Raw genomic sequence first — 21,867 nt, 5'->3', positions numbered from 1 at the left:
CACACACACACACACACACACACACACACACACACACACACACACACACACACACACACACACACACACACACACACACACACACACACACACACACACACACACACACACACACACACACACACACACACACACACACACACACACACACACACACACACATCCAGCCCTCAGCCTCATGCATCAGCTCTCTCCACATTACTGATCTTCCTTGCAACATCCACAGTCACTGAGCATAGAGGAAGAACTGAAACCACACACCGTCTGTCTGCTTACAGTCTATGTACTTAAGGACGTATGTGGAAAACGACTACTTCCTCTCCCACTTATCTGCACTGAAAAAAAGGTAAAAGCTGAATGCATTTTAGTGTCAATGCTGTTTTTGTACATGTGTCTTATGTGTGTATGGCATGAGAAGTTTATGTAGTAGGCAAGTCAGACACACATCAGCTGTGAGTGTGGCTCCAAGCAAGGTGTGGTGTGTGTGTGTTTGTGTGTGTGTGTGCGTGTGTGTGAGTATGTGTGTGTGTGCATTTGTGTGTGCATCATTGCCACACAAGTCTGAGGTAATGCCTTGGTCTTTTCTTATGTCTTGAGCCTGGGGTGCACCAAAATGTCAAATCAAATTAATTGCGGGCTTATGCCTACTAATGAATTAGTAATCGGGTATCACAGGGTTTCGACTGTGAAGGGAGGTGCAGTCTTTTTTTGTGTATCATTTTTTTGATGAATAGAGAGGGGCCAAGTGGAATTCATTTAAAAAAAATATCTTGACAGTTAATAGAATCAGAACAGTTACTGTCAATTCAGATCTGGAATGACCTTTTCCTCATTTCTCAAATAGAGATGGAGAGTTGAACATTTCAGAGATTCAACAGAGACATGACTTTGTCCTGAGTCACTTCATAGGGAACATACTGCAGGTCAGCTCAAGTCTTGTATTGGTAATTACATCTCTGATTTGAGCAAGTCTTATTGGGATTCCCCTGGACTGTCACACTGTCCTGTTCTCACTTCTTCTCATAGTCCATTTCCTCTTGAGCTTCCTCCCTAAAAAACAAAACAAATACTCATGCAGTTTAAGAGGCTACATCGCCTCAATTTGGTTGTTGTCTTTGAATATGGAAACACTGCTGGTAGGTTCTTCCACAAAGTTAGAACTATTTAAAGTAAGGCACCATAGCAACGTTCCAGTGTATGTGCCTGTGTTTATCCCCTGGCAGTGTACATCTGGTGTATACTTGGCCAACTCCATCTGCATAGTACTGAGGTGCACTATTACGATCAGTGTCACGCTTCTCTAGTGTGTGACTCAGACACCGCACGAGAGGCATTATCACAGAAATGATGAGGACACTTCAGCAAGCTGCCACTGTGACAGTCTCTTATGGGCCAACAATAGCTCTGAGATAAGACAATAACCTTCCAATGGAACAGAGGTATTATTGCCTGTAGTTATGCTTTATGTTCACCAAGAGATTCAGATTGATACATTGTTTTGGAAAACTACAGCATCAGTGGGTCCCATTGGAATAGGTTATAGGGTTTATCACGTTTAGGATAGGGAGCAAGGTTGACTATTCATCTTATTGTCTTTTCAGACTTCGTTTCAGTGAATATACAATCACTTTATGCATACACATGTAGAAATATAGAGCAGGGCCCATATTTTCTATCACATGCAAAAGTGCACCAGTGTATATATCAGCAACGCCCAAGGCGAGGCGAGACCAGCCATCGCAAAACAATGGATGCCAAATTATATTCATGTTAAAGGATTTATTTTACAGTCAGCGACACTGTTCATCAGATGGCGAGATGGTCGATGAATAGTGGTTCCGAATGGCTCGTTTCAAATGGGTCCGGCCATGCCAGGCAGTGAAAGCATGTGCAACTCTAGATGTGTCAATGTCTATTCTCCTCCACAGATGTAGAGTGGAAGAGAGGTGCGCATATTTTAAGTCACTTTAGCACTCTTCAAGAGGGCCTTTTTCAATGATCCATTATGCATACAACTCTGGCTCTCCCTGGTATTTCTCCTACCTTCTTGACGTCAGTTGCCATTTGTGAGGGTTGCCCAGGCAACGGCCAACCTCCCCTGGAGATATGTCTGGTGGCCTGATATAGCCTTTTAAGGGTTTACTGTTTGTACACGTTTTAATTGCCTTTGATACACTGGCAGTACTACATGTAGGTCATTGGAGTACATCAGGCGTGAAAAAAATGGGAACGCATATAAAAATAGCATATCAAAAGCTATTCTGGCATGATATCCCATTAGTGCTTCTCATCTCCTCTCAACTTGGGCACCTACATATTGTGTTAATGGCTGTTTTGGAGCAGTCCTCCAAGGGTTTTATGTACCCTAAAATGGTAGCAATGAAGTTCAAAGTGAGATTATGTGATCTGGTATGATTGCTTGTTGCAGGCTATTCATTTGTAACACCCTATGTGTGTTATTATAGTGTATGGTATCAAAGTAGGCATTGCCTAATTATTTTACCTACACTTGTATTATTACAGTCAAATTTTTACCATAATGTAAATAATTCCAGCAATCAAGGGGAACTTTGCTAATTAAGGATATCAATGCATCATCTTCATCAGATAACCGTATTTAAGCAAGCAAACTTCCCCAATCTCTCAATTTTCTCCTAAGTGTTTTACGAAGTGTTACTGTGTCTCAGTTTTAGACAGTTAACATTGCAATGGTAGGTTAGGATGTGTGAAAATGGTTATCTGTCGTGGCTGGAAGATAATAGAGATATTGTACACACGGGGTACCTGGTTCAGAGCTCTGAGGCTATTTATAGCTTCTGCAGCTTCTTTTTTCCAGACATCAAGCTATTGATGTTCTATTTTTACAGTGCAATTCGCTCCCTCCCTCTCCTTTTGGTTGCGAAGCGATTGACCAAGGGACCAGATAAAAGAATGATGTGCCGCTTGCTGGACACCCTGACTCTGATTTTCAGTTGGTTAATGAACTCTTTCAGTAAGGGATGGATGACACCTATGACATGGTTGGAGGGTTGATTACAAAAACGATTACAAAAAACAATGTCATTTAAGATAATATATGCCATTGCTATTTTACCCTTCACATCTAATCACCAAGCCTGAGAGAAAGAAAGCCACTGGGATGCATTTCAGTTCATTTACCTGATAGTTTACTGACTTGATTGTTGCGACCTTGCTTTTATTGGAAATAGAAATCTGTTATGATTTTTCATAGATTCATCTGAATTTGATTATCGGCTACAAAGCTACTAACATTATTGTGTAGTTGTCAAGGTGAGCCAGGTTTTGTCTCTACAACATTTATATACGGCAATATTAGGGCTGCACAGGACAGAATATTGCATTTAGTCACACCTAGGTAAAAGGGTTACAAAACAAAACATGACTAAATGTAATTTGCCCTGTGTTGTGTTACAGGGGATGTGACAAACACCTCTCTTTTTCCGAGAAACTAGAGAGATATCAGCTAATATTGGAATATATGACGTTGATATAAAACTGCAAGAGTACTGCCAAAATTTGACAGGAATAGATTATGTTCTGTCTTGTTGTGGTGATGTTCACACCTCAGAATAGTTAAATGTTACATAATTTCAGACATGAATTGGCAAAATCGTTTGGTTGCATTTAAAGTTATGACATCCTGGGATTTTCATCAGTCTTTTTGATTTATGTTAATGGCCTCCACAGCATATCAAACCCTGCAACATAGGCCTACATCCTCGAATCAACAACATGTGACTCTCTACTAGCTATTATTTTAATCCTAATCCCCATAATGCATTTAGGAAAAGGGATCGACTGAGGTAATCTACTGCTGTGTGAATTCAATTAGACTTAATCTGACCCCATGCTATTCCAAAAGGAAACCAAGGACTGTGCAACTTTCATCTCCCCTTCATTGATTATAGCTCTCGCAGAGATGAGGAAAAGCCTATCCCACTGCTCTCTTTCATTGGCCCCATAAAAAATTCAGCATGTCCTAATGGAGAGAAATCCTATTCTACTATTTACCCCCTTTACACTGGAACCAGACCAGACACACCTTTCCCTGGTGCTATCAAAAAATGATCAGAAATTAATAAACACATAGATAATGAATCATATGATACAGGTTCAGAACACCAGAAACATATAGCTACATTTAACTGGCACTTTTAGTGTATGCACAATGTGAGAGATCTCCAGGATTGGATGAATGCGCAAGCCTATAGGTAGTATGTATAAGTATGCCCTAAGTGTGTATAATGGTTATCCCAATAATCCTTTTATTTCAGTACTACAAGATATCTAGATAATTAATTGGTACTTGCCTACATAAGCCAAAACCTTTAGCCTATTACAGTAAGAACTAAATGTTTTGTATTGTAAGAACATAGCAATTCGTGTTTTGGTTACATTTTGCATATCAAGAGAAAAATGGTGAAGGCCTAACCACACAGAACTGACAAAGTCTTCAAAACAACTTGCATTGATAATCACTTATGAACATTTAGAAAACACTGAATTACATTGTGATTGCCTGATAGTAAAGCACTCTGTCATCCCCTTCCTGCACACTTTAGGCTTACTTCCCAATGCTAAATCCACTGTATGGCTCACAAGCCACAACTGTAACCATACAACATGATGAAGGAAGGAATAATACATGTAGTTGGCGTTACAAGCTCCTTAAACCAAGAAGAATATTTTAAAACAACATCGTATCGTTCAGACCTCTGCGATAGCTGTTCACCTACACTGTAACAATTTGTTTCCTGTACTCCGTTCTTTCTTTTTGTTGAGGGAGCTGACAGTCAATACCATTTTCCTGTGGGTGAAACAAAGCTATTGCGACACGATTGATTTGGTCCTTATTGTACAAGAAAACAGGACACATCTCTAAGTGGAGAAAAATCACTGATATAAATCAAGATATTGTCTTCAGAATACGCTTAAACATGTTTTAGGAATGAGTAAAATGAAAATGTACGACATCTCCGTGAGTGCACCCCTCGGCGTAGGCTGTTGCCATGTTCCCAGTTTCTTCATGGGTGTGGTGATTAGATTGCTTGGTGAACGTTCAGTCTAATCCTGCCAGAGTTGCGCGAGTGGCTGGCCCTTTAAATCTGTTAAATTGTCTTAAAACTAATACCGCTATCTTGACATTTCTTTCACAGCTGGGACCATGTATGCCATTTGAAAACGGACTACTGTGACACAGATTGGAACGACGTGGAAATTCCCCCAAAATCCAGTTTCAGGTAATAACGTGTGCTGGAGAGCTGTATCTCTTGGCATTTTCTTGCCTTTATTTCCTGCTTTGGGTAAACCCTAGGCTATAGCCTACAATACGGCTTGATGTCGGCCTTTGTTTTGCATTGAGGTTGCAAAACATTAGGGGAGCAATTGATACATTAAAAAGCGATGTGTTGAGTAGTGGTCATCTTAATAGCTCATTATATCTATTTCAAGGCTTGCTGTTTTTCTCGATTAAGCTTTTATTGGTCAAAATTCGGTGTTATCGAAACGCGGCCTTTTACTGTCAAATCACCGTCGGACGGAAATTAACTAGCCGCCTGTAGGCTATAGGATAAAAATCTATATTCACGAATATAACGAAGCATTATTCAGATATGTAGAGCAAGATACCGGGAGTATTATATATATATATATATATATACATTTACATTAATCAATTATAGATGACATTCTGCCTTCATTCGAGCGGCAATTTGTAGCAAGGCTGCCAATGTAACGGCGCGCATATTGCTTAATTTCATAGTCTTGAAAATGCATGCAACCATCATTGATATTGTTTGGAGATTATATAAAATCTAATATATCTCAATATTTAATATTGTCAAAGCAACACGTGTTCAAGATTCTGTCAGAACACTGAGAACAGATAACCTTCCAGTTCTCTGTGTGTGTGTGTGTGTGTGTGTGTGCGTGTGTTGTGGTGCTGTTACAATGTAACAATATTGTAACAGTATTGTAAAAAAGTTGGAACTTTCATGAATGTGCTAACGTTATCTGTCTAATATTATCCACATTCCGCATTAAAATTAGACTTTTTTTTAATAGTTATAGTCTAGGCCTATAACTAGCCCAGTGTTTGTTTTAGCTGTAACCCTATCAGTTATTGTTATACTTCTGCAGTGTTATAGAGTTTTAAGCAATATCCTGACATGACGGGTTTAATGAGTCCTCCAACAAGATCAGTGAGGTACAGATGTAGGACCTTAATTTGATCACCCTGTTGCAGGAGAACTTGCCTGCAATGCAGGACATTTAAAACCTGTAGTGGATTTGAGGTTTTAAAAGGCTTCTGAAGTTTGTAATTTCAACTTTGACATTTCAGACTTGATTTTCCCTTACGAAAATTGATCAACCCTTCCAAAAATGTCCATTAATTATAATTCACATAATAATTCACATTTCCTTATAATTTTTCTGCTGTAGCAAACTGGCTCAAATTAAGATCCCACATCTGTAGTGAAGTGTTGTAAAGAGTAAACAGCATTACAACTGCTGTTATCATAGTATGCAAACTTTGACCAGTAATACTGTAGCTCTTTGTGCACAGGTAGGCTGTAGAAAAAACATACTGGGCAAGTATTTTCATGGTCACGAATACAGTGGATTTGTGGTAGGCCTAAGTGGCAAATGATTTATTAGAGAACATATGAAGATCATGATTGATATCCTTATGCGTCTGTCATACATTCAGTATATTTAAAGTATTTCCATATGGCTGCACTTGACCAATGTAAATACTCAGCTTGTCCAGCAAATCATTTGGGAAGTCAAGTCACCTGATATTGCCGTCATTCTCCAGATGTTTGAATGTTCTGTGAACTGAACAAGTCGTCACCTGGTGGGGCTGCCCTGCCTCCTTTTGCTTTCACCCAATGTTTAGGCCACCTCCACCTCTCTGCAGAGATGTGTCACCTTATTGGAGTTAGAAGAACATACACATGTACATACAATTTCATCCCAAGAACATGTGCACCTACACCCGCTCAAACACAACACACACACACACACGTGTACGCACACAATGTTGTTTAATTCTCCCAAGACATTTCATACTCGTATCACACTTTTTCATTGCATGATATGACCAAAATCTACCACTCCAAACATTAACAATTTCTACAAACATGGCTTTAGCCTATTACAGGGGTTTTAACATGAAATAACACACATATCAGACCAAACCCACGCATTGCACGTTAATGAATCCTATTCAGCCAGCAATACCTATTCACCAGAGACAATGTTACTTGGAAAATCAATCCACTTATTCAATATAAAGCTGGATACATTACACAAATATGAAACCATGGTAATCCCTAGGATTAGGTTACAGACAAGTCTAACATGGTGACCTTCCCAGGGAGAGGTGAAGTTAATGGCCTTGTGATCAGAGACAATATTCCCAATAGTATTACAGTTCAAAATTGTAACTAAAAGTGGGTGTGCTAATTTCAGATGCAAGTGTAACGGTACAAATAAAAAATCTATTACTGCTCGGGTGACGTTGTCTAAATGGAGCGGATGTCAGGGAAGATGCAGCCTGGTAGTAGTATGTGCTTTGAGGTCATCTAGGTGAATTCTTCTTTACCCCAGCAGACATAGCGTCTGTCTGTGTGTGTCTGTTTGAGAGAGAGTGATATGCACGTATTTATGTATTTCACGTTGATTTGTGAATGCATTTATGCGTGTGTGTCTCGCCGTTGGTTACATTTGTGCTGAACAGGGCAGGCGGGCGGGCGGTGGCTGTCTTCACTGGGTAGAGTGGAGAGCTTCCCAACCATGGCCAGTCTTAGGGCCTGCCTGCTGAGGTGGTGCCAAGCAGCACTGCCACACACTAAACAATAGGGAGCCAGTGCAGAGCTCCCCTTTGTCATCCCTGTCTCTGTGCCATTCTCTGGGCCTCCCAATCAACCACCACCACTGGAGGAAAGCTACTCGGCCAGTCTGTATCCCACACACCACTAAATATGGGCAATTCGATTCTGGAACGGGGCATAAGTGTGTCATTTGACCACCAACTTAAGTTTTAGAGTAGTTTACAAAATGCGAGAACAATTCAGATTGAACCATTAGGGCCAACTTTTAAAGTCTGTCATTGTAGAAATGTAGTACCTACCTATTGGGGATTGTTGTTTTCCATTTGCATTATTTTGCATGTCATATGTGCAAATAGGTTTAACTAAGCTTTTGTGCATAGTCTTCTGCCTAATAGTTGAACAGTTTATTTTTGATTTTTATTCTCAATGGCGGCCTAGGAACAGTGGGTTAATTGCCTTGTTCAGGGGCAGAACAACAGATTTTTACCTTGTCAGCTCGGGGATTTGATCTTGCAACCTTCCGGTTACTAGCCCAATGCTCTAACCACTAGGCTACCTGCCGCCCCTAACAGTGTTGTCTTGTGATCAAGCCATGTTTTGTGATTACTGGTGTCATAAACATGTTAGCTAACAGGTTACCAATTAGCATGTTTGACATATCAGTGGAAATACTACTACTATCAGCTTTTTGGTAAGCGGTTTAGCAACAAAAATACTTCCCGTATTATCGGCAGTTATTGGCTACCTTACTATTTTGTTCAATTACAAGATATATCTGTTTAATTTTGTTCAAAAAAGAGACACCAACCTCGTATCCGAAGTGTTTACTTGATAGTTGACTAACGTTAGTTGCCTAGCCTTCCAGTAAAAAAAAAAAGTGTTGTAACCAAATAATATCTCATTATTTATTTTACAGATTAATCTTATGTTTTGAGAAAGTAGATAACAGTTTAATACTAACATATAAATGAGTATGAAGAATTTTGGTAAAAAATTGGATATTAAATGATGTGTAGTCTGTCGCGCAGTCGAATTTTACAATATACAGCGTGTCCCACAAAATGTGCATATATATTACTTATTTGAAGACTCTCAAAACCTAACTTACATACACTGCAATGAAATTGGTGGTCAGCTAGCTAGAAGGGTGTCTTTAGTCGCAAAATGTACCATTATTTTCCAGGCCATTTAACTGTTGAGCTCAAAGTGATTTAATCCTCCAGCCGCTAGAGAGTGTCCGAAATTAGGGGGTGTCCGATGTTGGGGGGAAATTAGCTAGTGGATTATTTCTTCAAGGAGCAGATTGCAGCACGCCACTGGTAAACTGACGTCAGGGGCTCTGCAGGTGGCTTGCGTCAGCAGGTGTCATGAAGAAAACGTAATTCCCAGGCAAAAGTGTTTCTTTCTCCCACTGTCTTACTTTTGTCAGTGCGCTTCCTACCTGACGCCGAAAGGGTGCAGATATCTTTTTCGTTATTCTGCAGTCGGAAAAAATGGCAAACAGTCTCGACCGAAGCCCTAAATAGTGTCGATTTTGAATGAAGTTGTACAATAGCATTCAAGTGCATGTGCATTATGTAGGCTATATTGGAGGAGTATGCTGTTATGTAAATTAAGATTATTTAAAACTGGGCAACCTGACCAAATTCACATAGAAATGTGTGTTAGATCTGTCATTCTAAGAAGTCTAAGAAGTGGTAATTCTGTTCTATGTGCTCAATTTCCGTGCTTCCCGTTCTTAAGTTTAGTTTTGAAGTTTAGTTCTTCAGTTTAATTTTTCCGTCTGTTCATTTTGGTTTTGGACACCAGCTTCAAACAGCTGAAAATACAATATTTTTGGTTACGAAAAATATATTTCACAGCGGTTTAGATGATACAATGATTCTCTACACTATACTTGCTTGTTGTGTCACATAAACTGAAATTAGGCGAACTATTAGAATTTTAGCTTCCAGGAAATAGCGGAGCGATTTCTGCATAGTGCAGAACACAGTTTAACATGGTTAATAGCGAAAAGGCCATTAACGCTTGGTTATTAATGCTTATTTAACACTTATTTGTTAACCTTATTTCATAAAGTATTATACACCCATGGGCATTCAATAAACATAACTACCACCTGCTATGAATGCTTTGACGAGCGCTATTAAATGTGTAGCAAATCTTTTTTTTTACTACATCATGAACGTTATTTGTTTTCCAATGTGGAACAAAAAATACATCTTACAGGCCTGCTGCCCTAGCTGCTAATTATAGAAATGGAACTAAAACATTAATCCAGGGCTGCATTCTGGACAGCAGGCTGCAAAATGTCCTGGAAAATGAGGGAGGCCCGGCGCTCCAAAAATGTCTGAAGAGTGTGTAAGTGCTCCGTGACCCACATTCAGAATCCCCTAGGTAAAGGATGTAGCGACAAACACACAGCCCAGTGTGTGTATGTACAGTATGTGTGCGTGCGAGCGTGGGTGTGTGTGTGTATAAACCCAATCCACTCAATAGAGCTACAGTACAATTACAGTACAGTTACACCCCTCATTTGCACGTCAAATTATATTCAAACAGAATCAATTGCAGGACAGGGAGCTAAAACAGCACAATGCAAAACACTCCGCCTGATTGAGTGGAAAAGGTCAGAGACTCAGAGCCTTGTGCGTTTAAATGGCCTTTTGAACCAGACTGGAGGTGATTGGTGCCTGTGTCTGGGTACAGGCCGGCGCCCCACGATTCAGGCCAAAGCAGCCCTATCCGCAGGATGTCCGTGTTTGTTACAGCCCAGGGAAGTGCTCCTCTGAAAGTGTGTCTGTCCGTCTGACTGTCTATCTATCTGTCTGTGTTTTTCAGGTGTCAGCTGGTCTGTGTGATTTTTACAAACCCAGTTTTCCAAGTGGAGCGTGGCCTGAACACATCACAGAGGGACAATGAGCGAGCTGGAACAGTTACGGCAGGAAGCGGAGCAACTACGCAATCAAATCCGGGTATGGGGCATGTGTGTGTTTGAGTGAGTGTGTGTGTGTGTGTGTCTGGAGGGAATCCTTGACTCAAGAAATCTGAACAGTAAAGTTTCAGGTGATCATTTGATAGCATTGCTTGGCATTTTCAATCAGCCATTTAAATCATATTATAATATTAACACCGGACCACTTTCTGCAATATACTCTTTCAGTCTCTCGCAAACTCTGAACATTGCCATTTTGCTGTTGTGTTACAGGATGCTAGGAAAGCCTGTAGTGACTCCACTCTTTCGCAGGTAAGGGATTCAACAAATTAAGATTACACATTTACTTACAATACATATAAATGCCGGTTATAGCTTGGATCAAGCTATCATGTGTGCTCGATATAAAATACAGCCAAACATTTCCCATTTTCTACATAAACAGGACCCCTTTAGGCTCTCTCCAATCACAACCAGTGAGCAGGTTTTCTTGTTACACTTGGATTTTATCCTCTTTTGACCACCGGAAATCCCAAGGTCTTTGTAGTCTTACCATGTCCCATGTACCAGGGTGATCGAATGGATAGGGACCACTACGCTAAGACATTAATAGCTATGAAACAAACATACAGTGCATTCGGAGGGTATTCAGACCCCTTGACTTACTCTACATTTTGTTACTTTACAGCCTTATTGTTACGTTACAGCCTTTTCCACCCTCATCAATCTACACACAATACCCCAAAATAACAAAGCAAAAACAGGTTTTTAGAACATTTTCCACATTAAGAAAAAAAACAGAAATATCACATTTCCATAAGTATTCAGACCCTTTACTCAGTACTTTGTTGAAGTAACAAAGTGATTACAGAATCGAGTCTTCTTGGGTATGACATTACAAGCCTGGCACACCTGAATTTGGGGAGTTTCTCCCATTCTTCTCTGCAGATCCTCTCAAGCTCTGTCAGGTTAGATGGGGAGCGTCGCTGCACAGCTATTTTCAGGTCTCTCCAGAGATGTTAGATCGGGTTCAAGTCCAGGCTTTGGCTGAGCCACTTAAGGACATTCAGAGACTTGTCCCGAAGCCAGTCCTGCGTTGTCTTGGCTGTGTGCTTAGGGTCATTTTCCTGTTGGAAGGTGAACCTTCTCCACAGTCTGAGGTCTGGAGCTCTCTGGAGCAGGTTTTCATTAAGGATCTCGCTGTACTTTGCTACGTTGATCTTTCCCTTGATCCTGACTATTCTTCCAGTCCCTACCGCTGAAAAAGATCCCCACATCATGATGCTGCCAACATTATGCTTCACCGTAGGGATGGTGCCATGTTTCCTCCAGACGTGATGCTTGGCATTCGGGCCAAAGAGTTCAGTCTTGGTTTCATCAGTCCAGAGAATCTTGTCTCTCATGGTCTTGGAGTCATTTAGGTGCCTTTGGCAAACTCCAAGCGGGCTGTCATGTGGCTTTTACTGAGGAGTGCCTTCTGTCTGGCCACTCTATCATAAAGGCCTGATTGGTGGAGTGCTGCAGAGATGGCTGTCTTTCTGGAAGGTTCTCCCATCTCCACAGAGAAACTCTGGAGCTCTGTCAGAGTGACCATCGGGTTCTTGCTCACCTTCCTGACCAAGGCCCTTCTCCCCCGATTGTTCAATTTGGCCGGGCGGCCAGCTCTAGGAAGGGTCTTGGTGGTTCCAAACTTCTTCCATTTAAGAATGATGGAGGCCACTGTGTTCTTGGGGACCTTCAATGCTACAAAAATGTTTTGGTACCCTTCCCAGATCTGTGCCTCGACACAATCCTGTCTCGGAGCTCTACAGACAATTCCTTCAACCTCATGGCTTGGTTTTTGCTCTGACATACACTGTCAACTGTGGGACCTTATATAGAGAGGTGTGTGCCTTTCCAAATCATGTCCAATCAATTGAATTTACCACAGGTGGTCTCCAATCAAATTGTAGAAACATCTCAAGGCTGATCAATGGAAACAATTTCAAAAACTTGTTTTTGCTTTGTCATTATGGAGCATTGTGTGTAGATTGATTAGGGAAAAAAGCAGTGTAATCCATTTTAGAATAAGGCTGTAACGTAACAAAATGTGAACACATTTGAGGGGTCTGAATAGTTTCCGAATGCACTGTAGGTATAAAGCAAATAGCCGAGCAATTAGTCTATGAAACTAACATGTACATATTTGGACTAGCGTGAAGTTTATGAATGACCATGCTGGGTTATGCTGATGTTGTTTCCTTTGGGCCTGGCGTATTGGCAGATCACAGCTGGTCTGGACTCAGTGGGCCGGATACAGATGAGAACGCGGCGGACTCTCAGGGGCCACCTTGCCAAGATCTATGCAATGCACTGGGGCACCGACTCCAGGTCTGACAATACTACTGTTACTACTACTACTACTGCAATACTACTACTGCAATACTTCTACTGCTAATATACTTCTACTTCTGCTGTTGTTATTTTACCCCCCCTTGATTCTAAATTATTTTTTATTGTCTTTTTATTGTTGCATAAGTCCTATGAGGTAACTCTAATGAAAAGTACTATACAAATGAAATGTATTATTATTAGTACTACTACTAGTTAGTACCACTACTACTAGTACTACTACTGCTACTATCCTACTAATATACTACTACTACTACCACTACTGCTGCAATACTACACAACTACTACTATTACTACTACTACTAAACCTCCATATTCTTAAGCACTGGCTGCTTGTGTCCTGTGGGTTTTGGACAGAAACTTTGTCCCAAACCAAAGCCATTAACATTTAAATGACAAAAAAGTCCATAGACTGTTAGAAGTAGATTTAACCCATAGCTAGCTATGTGCTACTAGTTCAATACTACAGCCACAGAGCAGTGGCACATTTTTACCAGTCAGTGTACTGTTGCCAGTCACACTAGTACAGTTGGACCGACTGATTTCCAATTGAGGCTCGATTTATATGTGAGCCATGGGACTACAAGTATGTATGCTTACCAGCTCATTCTTACTGCTCCCAAATACTTCTGAGTGTGCGTCTGCACTCTGGGTGAACCACCTGGAGGACAAACAGCCTGTGTTTATTTTATATACAGCAGTTGACATTTCAGCGGCACAGCTCTCCCTTTATTGTGTGCTTGGCTCGCTACAGATGGGTGCCAACCCACTTCCTATCACCGGAGAGACGGAAACACAAGCAGTTGGGGTCAGGCGGATGGGGGGTGGGGCAGGCTCTCTGTTTATCTTTCTCCCTCTCTCTCTTTCTTTCCTTCATTCTCTATCACCTCCCCTCTCTATTCTTCCTCCCTCTTTCTCTCTATTGTTTCCTCCCCCCCTTCTCGCCACTTTTCTCCTGCTCTCCATCCCCTCTATCCTTCTCTCGTTCTATCTCCCTCTGTCTCTCCCTGCCCCCCTCTCGACTGTAGAGCCTTTCAGATGACTGAGGCAATGAATATTACATGAAATGGCTCATCCAAAGTGGTCGCTATCCTGGACGGTTCACACTGCGATCCTGGCATGTGGGGTGTCCCACCGGAGGGAGGGAGGGAGGGAGAGAGAGAGAGAGGGCTCTGGAGTTCACACCACACTTAAACTGCTTTGGAAGCAGCAGCTTTTATGTCTACATTAGTTATGCATGCATTAGGTATGCTCTAACTAGTTCCATGGCTTTTTTGTTCCTGTGAATATATGCCAGTGTGCTGTGCTGACAGGTCAAACTCTTCAATATATTGAAACCATACTCTTTTTTAAATGGCGTCTAGGTTACTTGTAAGTGCCTCCCAGGATGGCAAATTGATCATTTGGGACAGCTACACAACAAACAAGGTGAGACCTACATTAAACTGCACCTGTGTGACCTTTCTCAAATAACATCAAAGACAAACAATCACCAGTAAAGTATCCTCTATATCTCCCCTCACACTGTAGCAAACAGTGCCATCCTCGTTGTCCTTGATTCTCCTCTGTATACTGCATCACATTCCACTCCCCTGGGTGATTGAGCTAAGCACGTTTGGGGTCAATTCAATTACCATTTAGGTTATATTAGGAAGTGAATTCGCCTGAAAATAATTTCCTCCTATTTTCTACCAGGATATTTCTATTCCCGAATTGAATGTCAATTCACTTCCGGAAGGTTCCTAACATAAGATCTGCACGCGTAACTTGGACTTGGAATTTGGAAGCCAATATACAGTTTATGCATTCAGATCTAAAGTTAGGATCTGGTCCTTCCTTTCAAGTCTTAACGCTTTTTGAATTTTGATTGCAACCCTGGAGGTAACAGACGTTGATCGTGTGTGTGTATTCCGTAGATGCATGCCATCCCGCTGCGCTCCTCCTGGGTGATGACCTGTGCATACGCGCCCTCTGGGAACTATGTGGCGTGCGGAGGCCTGGACAACATCTGCTCCATCTACAGCCTGAAGACCCGTGAGGGCAACGTGCGCGTCACCCGCGAGCTGCCCGGTCACACAGGTACACACTGGAGAAGGCTCTTTTTAAGAGGCGGAATACTGCAATTTTAGAAAGGAAATAGCACAATTTCACCTCATCAACTTCTTTGATTGGTTTAAACCCAGATAACCTTTCATTCCAAAAAGCTGCCGTCATTCCTCACCTCTGCCCTTATTCAATATCCCCTGCAGATCTTGGCCCGTTTTCATAAGCATCTCGGAGTAGGAGTGCTGATCTAGGATCAGTTACACCCATAATTAATATACTCTTATTCATTATGATCAAAAAGGAAAAAACAATATTAGATCAGCACTCCTACTCTGAGGTAATTTATGAATACGGGTGAGACTAGTTCTTCTCCATATTGTTTACACCTGTCCACTACTGTCAAATATGTGGGGTGAACAAGGGCAGTGGATGCACTAAGGACCACAGTGATGGCTTGTTACGGTATTGATGTGAATCGTGTGGATTAAGCCTGCATGGTTATTTTCAACCATTCTTTTTCAGGCTATTTGTCTTGCTGTCGTTTCCTGGATGACAACCAGATTGTGACGAGTTCCGGGGACACCACCTGGTGAGTTTGTTGATCTAGTGTGGGAGGAACACTTATTTGGGGAACACAACTTGTGTCTAGATGATATCCTTTGTCCAATAGCTTTGCTTCCACCGCTCTTATAAGGCTTTGTCTTGGTTTTGTTCTGGGTCCGGTGCTACAAAAGCCCTCTCTAAGCCAGCTCCCGTGAATACTACTCACACAAACTATTAGCGTTATGATAATACGATAGCATCGTCTATTGACGATGATTGACATCCATCGTCAATGGTGACCGACAATGGTTTAGCCTATTTGAACTTGACTGGCGCCCCGCAGTAAAGAACGGAGTCTCCAGCACACAAGTGACATTCCGAGTAATTTGCCTATTCCTATTTGCTATAGCCTATTTCAATAAATATGTGATACAGAACTCAAGAGAGGAATGTAGGGTAGACAGAGCAGAGAATTCCACCAGAACAGTACAAAAGGTCCAATATTCTCTCTCTCTCTCTGTCGGATGCATCGGCTTTTAATCTATAGCCTGAACCTATTCATTTTTTAAAAAATTAGACACTCCTTATTAACTATCTTGTGTTTAGCTGTTTTAAAAGAACGTAGCCTATATTCCCTTCTCTCTCCATTCGATAGGCTATGCTTCATCATTTTATGCATGGCTTTCTCCCGATAAAACAATGAATGTAACGGCAATCCATCTCAAAAAGTAATTTGAGCCTAAAAACATAAGGTAGCCAGGGGACTAATAATGAGAGAGAACAAACAATATCGATAGCCTATAGACACATTTTATGACAAGTTTAATCAAGTTTAAGTTTATTAAGAAAGAAATGATCCATACGGGCCGGGAAAATCCCTCCAAACGAGATTAAAAACCAAATGGCTAATAACTTATCCTCATTCCTCTTACTGGCCTATCATAAAAGCTTTAAGGCCAATTCAAGTTATGAACAGCAGTTTATTTCCCAAATATTCTAGCCTACGAAGGCATTGTCCTAAAGTTGTGGCTTTCAAGAATGAAAGTCTATAGCCTAGGCATTTATGATAGATTTATGATAGATAGAACAACCAATATTATTTATTTTTTCGATTATTTTACGAGGCAAAATAAAGCAATTTATTATCCAGTTTTGAAGACTGTAGACTGTTTCTATCCAGCCAATGATGTCACTACGTTAAGACAGCTCATTCCTCAGACAATCACGGCTCCATCACAGTGCGCCACACAGACACAGAAACACACAAACCTGCTCCATGCTGAAGCTCCTCCACCAGAATGGAATATGAGGAAAAGATTTGCCTGCACTTAGCCTCTGCCCAGGATTTCGTTGTGATCCATCCAGTTGCATTCGATTTCACTCTATAGCCCAACTTATTTTCAATAAAAAACTAAATCAAATTGGGTTGGCCAATATGGGGCGATAGCATCGTATATCACAATGTTTTATGGGTACATAATCACGACAGGACAAAGGTTGACATCGCTCAACCCTACAGACTACACTGACACACACACACAGAGAGGAGAACCCAGTGCACCTCCCCATTCATCATCAATTAATTTCAAGTCTTAACATTTCCACTGTACACTCATACCTCCTCTCATTCTCGTTCCCCCCACTCTCGCTCTCAGCGCTTTATGGGACATCGAGACTGGCCAGATGGCCACCAGCTTCACGGGCCACACGGGGGACGTGATGAGCCTGTCCCTCAGCCCTGACTTCAAGACTTTTGTGTCGGGGGCCTGTGACGCGTCCTCCAAGCTGTGGGATGTCCGGGACGGCATGTGCAGGCAGTCCTTCACTGGCCACGTGTCCGACATCAACGCCGTTTGCGTGAGTAGGAGGCACAGGAAATATACGTATCGTGTTGTTATGAAGAACCTTACATTGTAGGACGGTACTGTAAAGCAGACAAACATCTGTTACCAGACCGGTTACCAAACTAGATATTCACTTTCTTTGCTAATACTGCAAGAATTTGACACAGATTTGTCTATGTAATGTTAATCCTGAAAAGAGAAACTGAGCCTCAATTCGTTGGTGGTATGGACGCTACAAGGTGTCGAAAGCATTCCACAGGGATGCTGGCCCATGTTGACTCCAATGCCTCCCACAGTTGTGTCAAGTTGGCTGGATGTTCTTTGGGTAGTGGACCATTCTTGATACTCACGGGAAACTGTTCAGGGTGAAAAATCTAGCAATGTTGCAGCTTGACAATAACTGGCGAGCCTGGCACCTACTACCATACCCCTACAGTGCCTTCGGAAAGTGTTCAGACTCTGACTTTTTCCACAATTTGTTTTTAGGTTACAGCCATATTTTAAAATTGATTAAATCGTTTTTTCCCCCCCATCAATCTACACCCAATACCCCATAATGACAAAGCAAAAACTGGTTTTTCTAATATTTTGCTAATAAAATAAAAAATGAAATATGACATTTACATAAGTATTCAGACCCTTTATTCAGTACTTTGTTGAAGCACCTTTGGCAGCCATTACAGCGTCAAGTCTTCTTGGGTATGATGCTATAAGTTTGGCACACCTGTATTTGGGGAGTTTCTCCCATTCTTTTCTGCAGATCCTCTCAAACTCTGTCAGGTTGGATGGGGAGCGTTGCTACACACCTATTTCCAGGTCACTCTAGAGATGTTTGATCGGGTCAAGTCCGGGCTCTGGCTGGGCTACTGAAGGACATTCAGAGACTTGTCCGAAGTCGTTGTCCTGTTGGAAGGTGAACCTTCGCCCCAGTCTGAGGTCTTGCGCACTCTGGAGCAGGTTTTCATTAAGGATCTCGCTGTACTTTGCTCCATTCATCTTTGTCTCGATCCGACTAGTCTCCATGTCAATGCCGCTGAAAAACATCCCCACAACATGATGCTGGCACCACCATGCTTCACCGTAGGGATGGTGCCAGGTTTCCTCCAGACGTGACGATTGGTATTCAGGCCAAAGAGTTTAATCTTGGTTTCATCAGACCTTTTACTGAGGAGTGGCTTTCATCTGTCCATAAAGGCCTGATTGGTGGAGTGCTGCAGAGATGGTTGTCCTTCTGGAAGTGTCTTCCATCTCCACAGAGGAACTCTAGAGCTCTGTCAGAGTGACCATCGGGTTCTTGGTCACCTCCCTGACCAACGCCCTTCTCCCCCGATTGCTCAGTTTGGCCGGGCGGCCAGCTCTAGGAAGAGTCTTGGTGGTTCCAAACTTCTTCCAATTAAGAATGATGGAGGCCACAATGTTCTTGGGGACTTTAAATGCTGCAGATCTGTGCCTTGACACAATCCTGTCTCAGAGCTCTAAGGACAATTCCTTTGACCTCATGGCTTGTTTTTGTTCGGACATGCACTGTCAACTGTGGGACCTTATATAGACAGGTGTGTGCCTTTCCAAATCATATCCAGTCAATTTAATTTACCACAGGTGGACTCCAATCAAGTTGTAAAAACATCTCAAGGATGATCAATGGAAACAGGATACACCTGAGCTCAATTTCGAGTCTGATAGCAAAGGGGCTGAATACTTATGTAATTAAGGTATTTCAGTTTTTTTCTAAACCTGTTTTTGCTTTGTCATTATGGGGTATTGTGTGTAGATTGCTGAGTATTTTTAATCCATTTTAAAAATACATCTGTAACGAAACAAAATGTGGAAAAAGTCAAGGGGTCTGAATACTTTCCGAAGGCACTGTACAATCCATTTCTCAATTGGTTTAAAAATCCTTCTTTAACCTGTCTCCTCACCTTCATCTACACTGATTGAAGTGGATTTAACAAGTGACATCAATAATGGATTATAGCTTTCACCTGGTCAGTCTTATGTCATGGAAAGAGCATGTGTTCTTAATGTTTTGTATACTCGGTGTATATTTCCTGTTTGGGGTATCTGTACTCGCTCGACCCTGTCGTGTTAAGGCGTCCGCATGCTTCCCAGCCGAAACAGTTTGGTAGAGTTCGTGCATATATTATGATGACATTTTGTGACGTTTTTGTTTCGACTTTTCGGGCACACAGCATTTTTTTCTGGATGCAAGCCGATGTTTGGAGCCAACGTCTTCGACGGTGATTGGTCAACAGTAGGGATTCTTCAATAGAGTCTTTGTTGTCATTCAACGAGAGACGACTCGTTTTAATGTACATTTTTCCATTGTAAAATACTGCACCAAAAACTAACACCTCTTCGGCAAAAACGTCAAAGTCAATGACAGATTTCTTGAGTTATATTAAATTAATTCTGACTATTTTGAGGAAGAGTATACTGGCTACGGTGTCTCAAAATGGACAAACAGTACTATTGCCGCTTTTTTGTCGTTTTTCAAGCAAAGGTCTTTTAAGGGAGTATGTCAGCACGCTTGTTCGTTTCGGCTAGCCGAGTTTGCTTGGCGCCAGCTGAGCTGAAGCATGCTGACGCCTTTAAAAAGGAACACCATTGAATATGACTGTCCATGATACAGTAACACAAATTATTACAAAACATCATGTCATAGACATTAGATTAAACAGTGAGTATGACACAATACACTATAACAAAAATAACTTCATTCAATACACCTAACCCATTCTCTCTGTCTCTGTGGTGCAGTTCTTCCCCAACGGCAACGCCTTTACCACAGGCTCGGATGACGCCACCTGCCGACTGTTCGACCTGCGCGCTGACCAAGAGCTGATGATGTACTCGCACGACAACATCATCTGCGGCATCACCTCGGTGGCCTTCTCCAAGAGTGGCCGCCTGCTGCTGGCTGGCTACGACGACTTCAACTGCAACGTGTGGGACACCCTCAAGGCCGAGCGCGCAGGTACAGTGGGGGCAGCGGAGGGAGTTAGTGCACTGATTCAAATCCTTTCTAATTCCAATCCCTTTTTTTAAATGCAACCTTTTCTTGTTACCTCCCTTGAGGTTAGAGGAAGGGACATAATGCGGATTTTTGTGCTAGGCACTCATTTGGCAGTCACACTTATGGACAGCAACTTACAGTCAGTACATACAGTAATTGGTGAAACATTGTCTGTACAATGACTCACAATGCCTCCTAATCACCCTTATATTGTTTCTCTTTCCCTTTCCCCCCCTCTCTCTTTCTAGGTGTCCTGGCCGGTCACGACAACAGGGTGAGCTGTTTAGGCGTGACAGACGACGGCATGGCCGTAGCTACGGGCTCATGGGACAGTTTCCTCCGGATCTGGAACTAAACCCTCCACATCACCTCCACCTCCTCCTCTATCCCTCCCTCCACCAACCCACCCCACCCACACCACTGGTCTGGACTTGAGGGTGAACACTGTGTCTTCTCCCACCAACCCACCACCAACTCCACAACACAGGCAAAGTCCCCCCCCCCCCCCCCCCCCCCCGTCCAACTCCTCCCCTCACCCAACCGCCCACGCCACAGCCAGCGCCGCTGTGAGAAAGTAACAACTCTTTCTACCTTTCCAAGTGACGTTTTTTTACCCACGTATTACACAGAGGTTTTCAAGTACGTACAGTTAGTGTCCAATAAAAATATCAATGATGAGACGAGATTTTAAAACGTTTACACAAAAAAAATACAAAAAAAACAAACCCTGGCATCCTCTTCTTTTCAGACAGGGGGGATAGAGCGCGCATGTTACCGTGGTTACCGCCAAATTAGAGGACAGTCTGTGTGTAATATGTAAATGTATATATAAATACAGTATATATGTATAGCATTATGTGTGTATATATGCATCATATATGCACATATAATGTGTATGTATATATTTTTGTAGTTTATTTCCCACCCTTGAGTTTTTTTGTTTCGTTTTTTTGCCTTATGTTTTACTTGTTTAATGTATATAATATTCACAGTACTACACGATAACACAATTCCGATTTTGTCACTTGCCCCATGTGCAACATAATGTACATGTTAGTATGCATGTGTGTGTGAGTGTGTGTATGTGCGTGTGATGGTCTACTGGCAAAGGTATACACACGCTCGATAACTATAATACTGTATAATACATATGTTGATGATTGCGGTAACGATAGGAGTTGTGATTGACTGTTGGCATTCCTCTAAACAAACATGGCTTTCTTTTCTAAACAGAGCCGT

The 21,867-nt window shown here is 41.9% G+C and overlaps 1 protein-coding gene across 1 annotated transcript; it reads left to right on the top strand.

The window, feature by feature from the left end:
* Positions 1-188: 188 nt before the first annotated feature.
* On the top strand, positions 189-21,139 carry LOC129811074 (guanine nucleotide-binding protein subunit beta-4-like). Its single transcript, XM_055862225.1, has 11 exons — positions 189-346; positions 5,178-5,261; positions 10,698-10,831; positions 11,065-11,103; positions 13,055-13,161; positions 14,547-14,610; positions 15,099-15,261; positions 15,751-15,817; positions 17,427-17,628; positions 20,373-20,589; positions 20,877-21,139. Exons 3-11 carry the CDS (start codon positions 10,775-10,777, stop codon positions 20,981-20,983), a joined length of 1,023 nt encoding a protein of 340 aa, XP_055718200.1. The 5' UTR covers positions 189-346; positions 5,178-5,261; positions 10,698-10,774; the 3' UTR covers positions 20,984-21,139.
* Positions 21,140-21,867: the final 728 nt, after the last annotated feature.

Source organism: Salvelinus fontinalis, chromosome 14 (assembly GCF_029448725.1).
Source record: "Salvelinus fontinalis isolate EN_2023a chromosome 14, ASM2944872v1, whole genome shotgun sequence".
NCBI classification, from domain to species: Eukaryota; Metazoa; Chordata; class Actinopteri; order Salmoniformes; family Salmonidae; genus Salvelinus; species Salvelinus fontinalis.
Note: the sequence above shows the minus strand (reverse complement) of the source record. Positions and strands in the feature narration are given on the sequence as shown.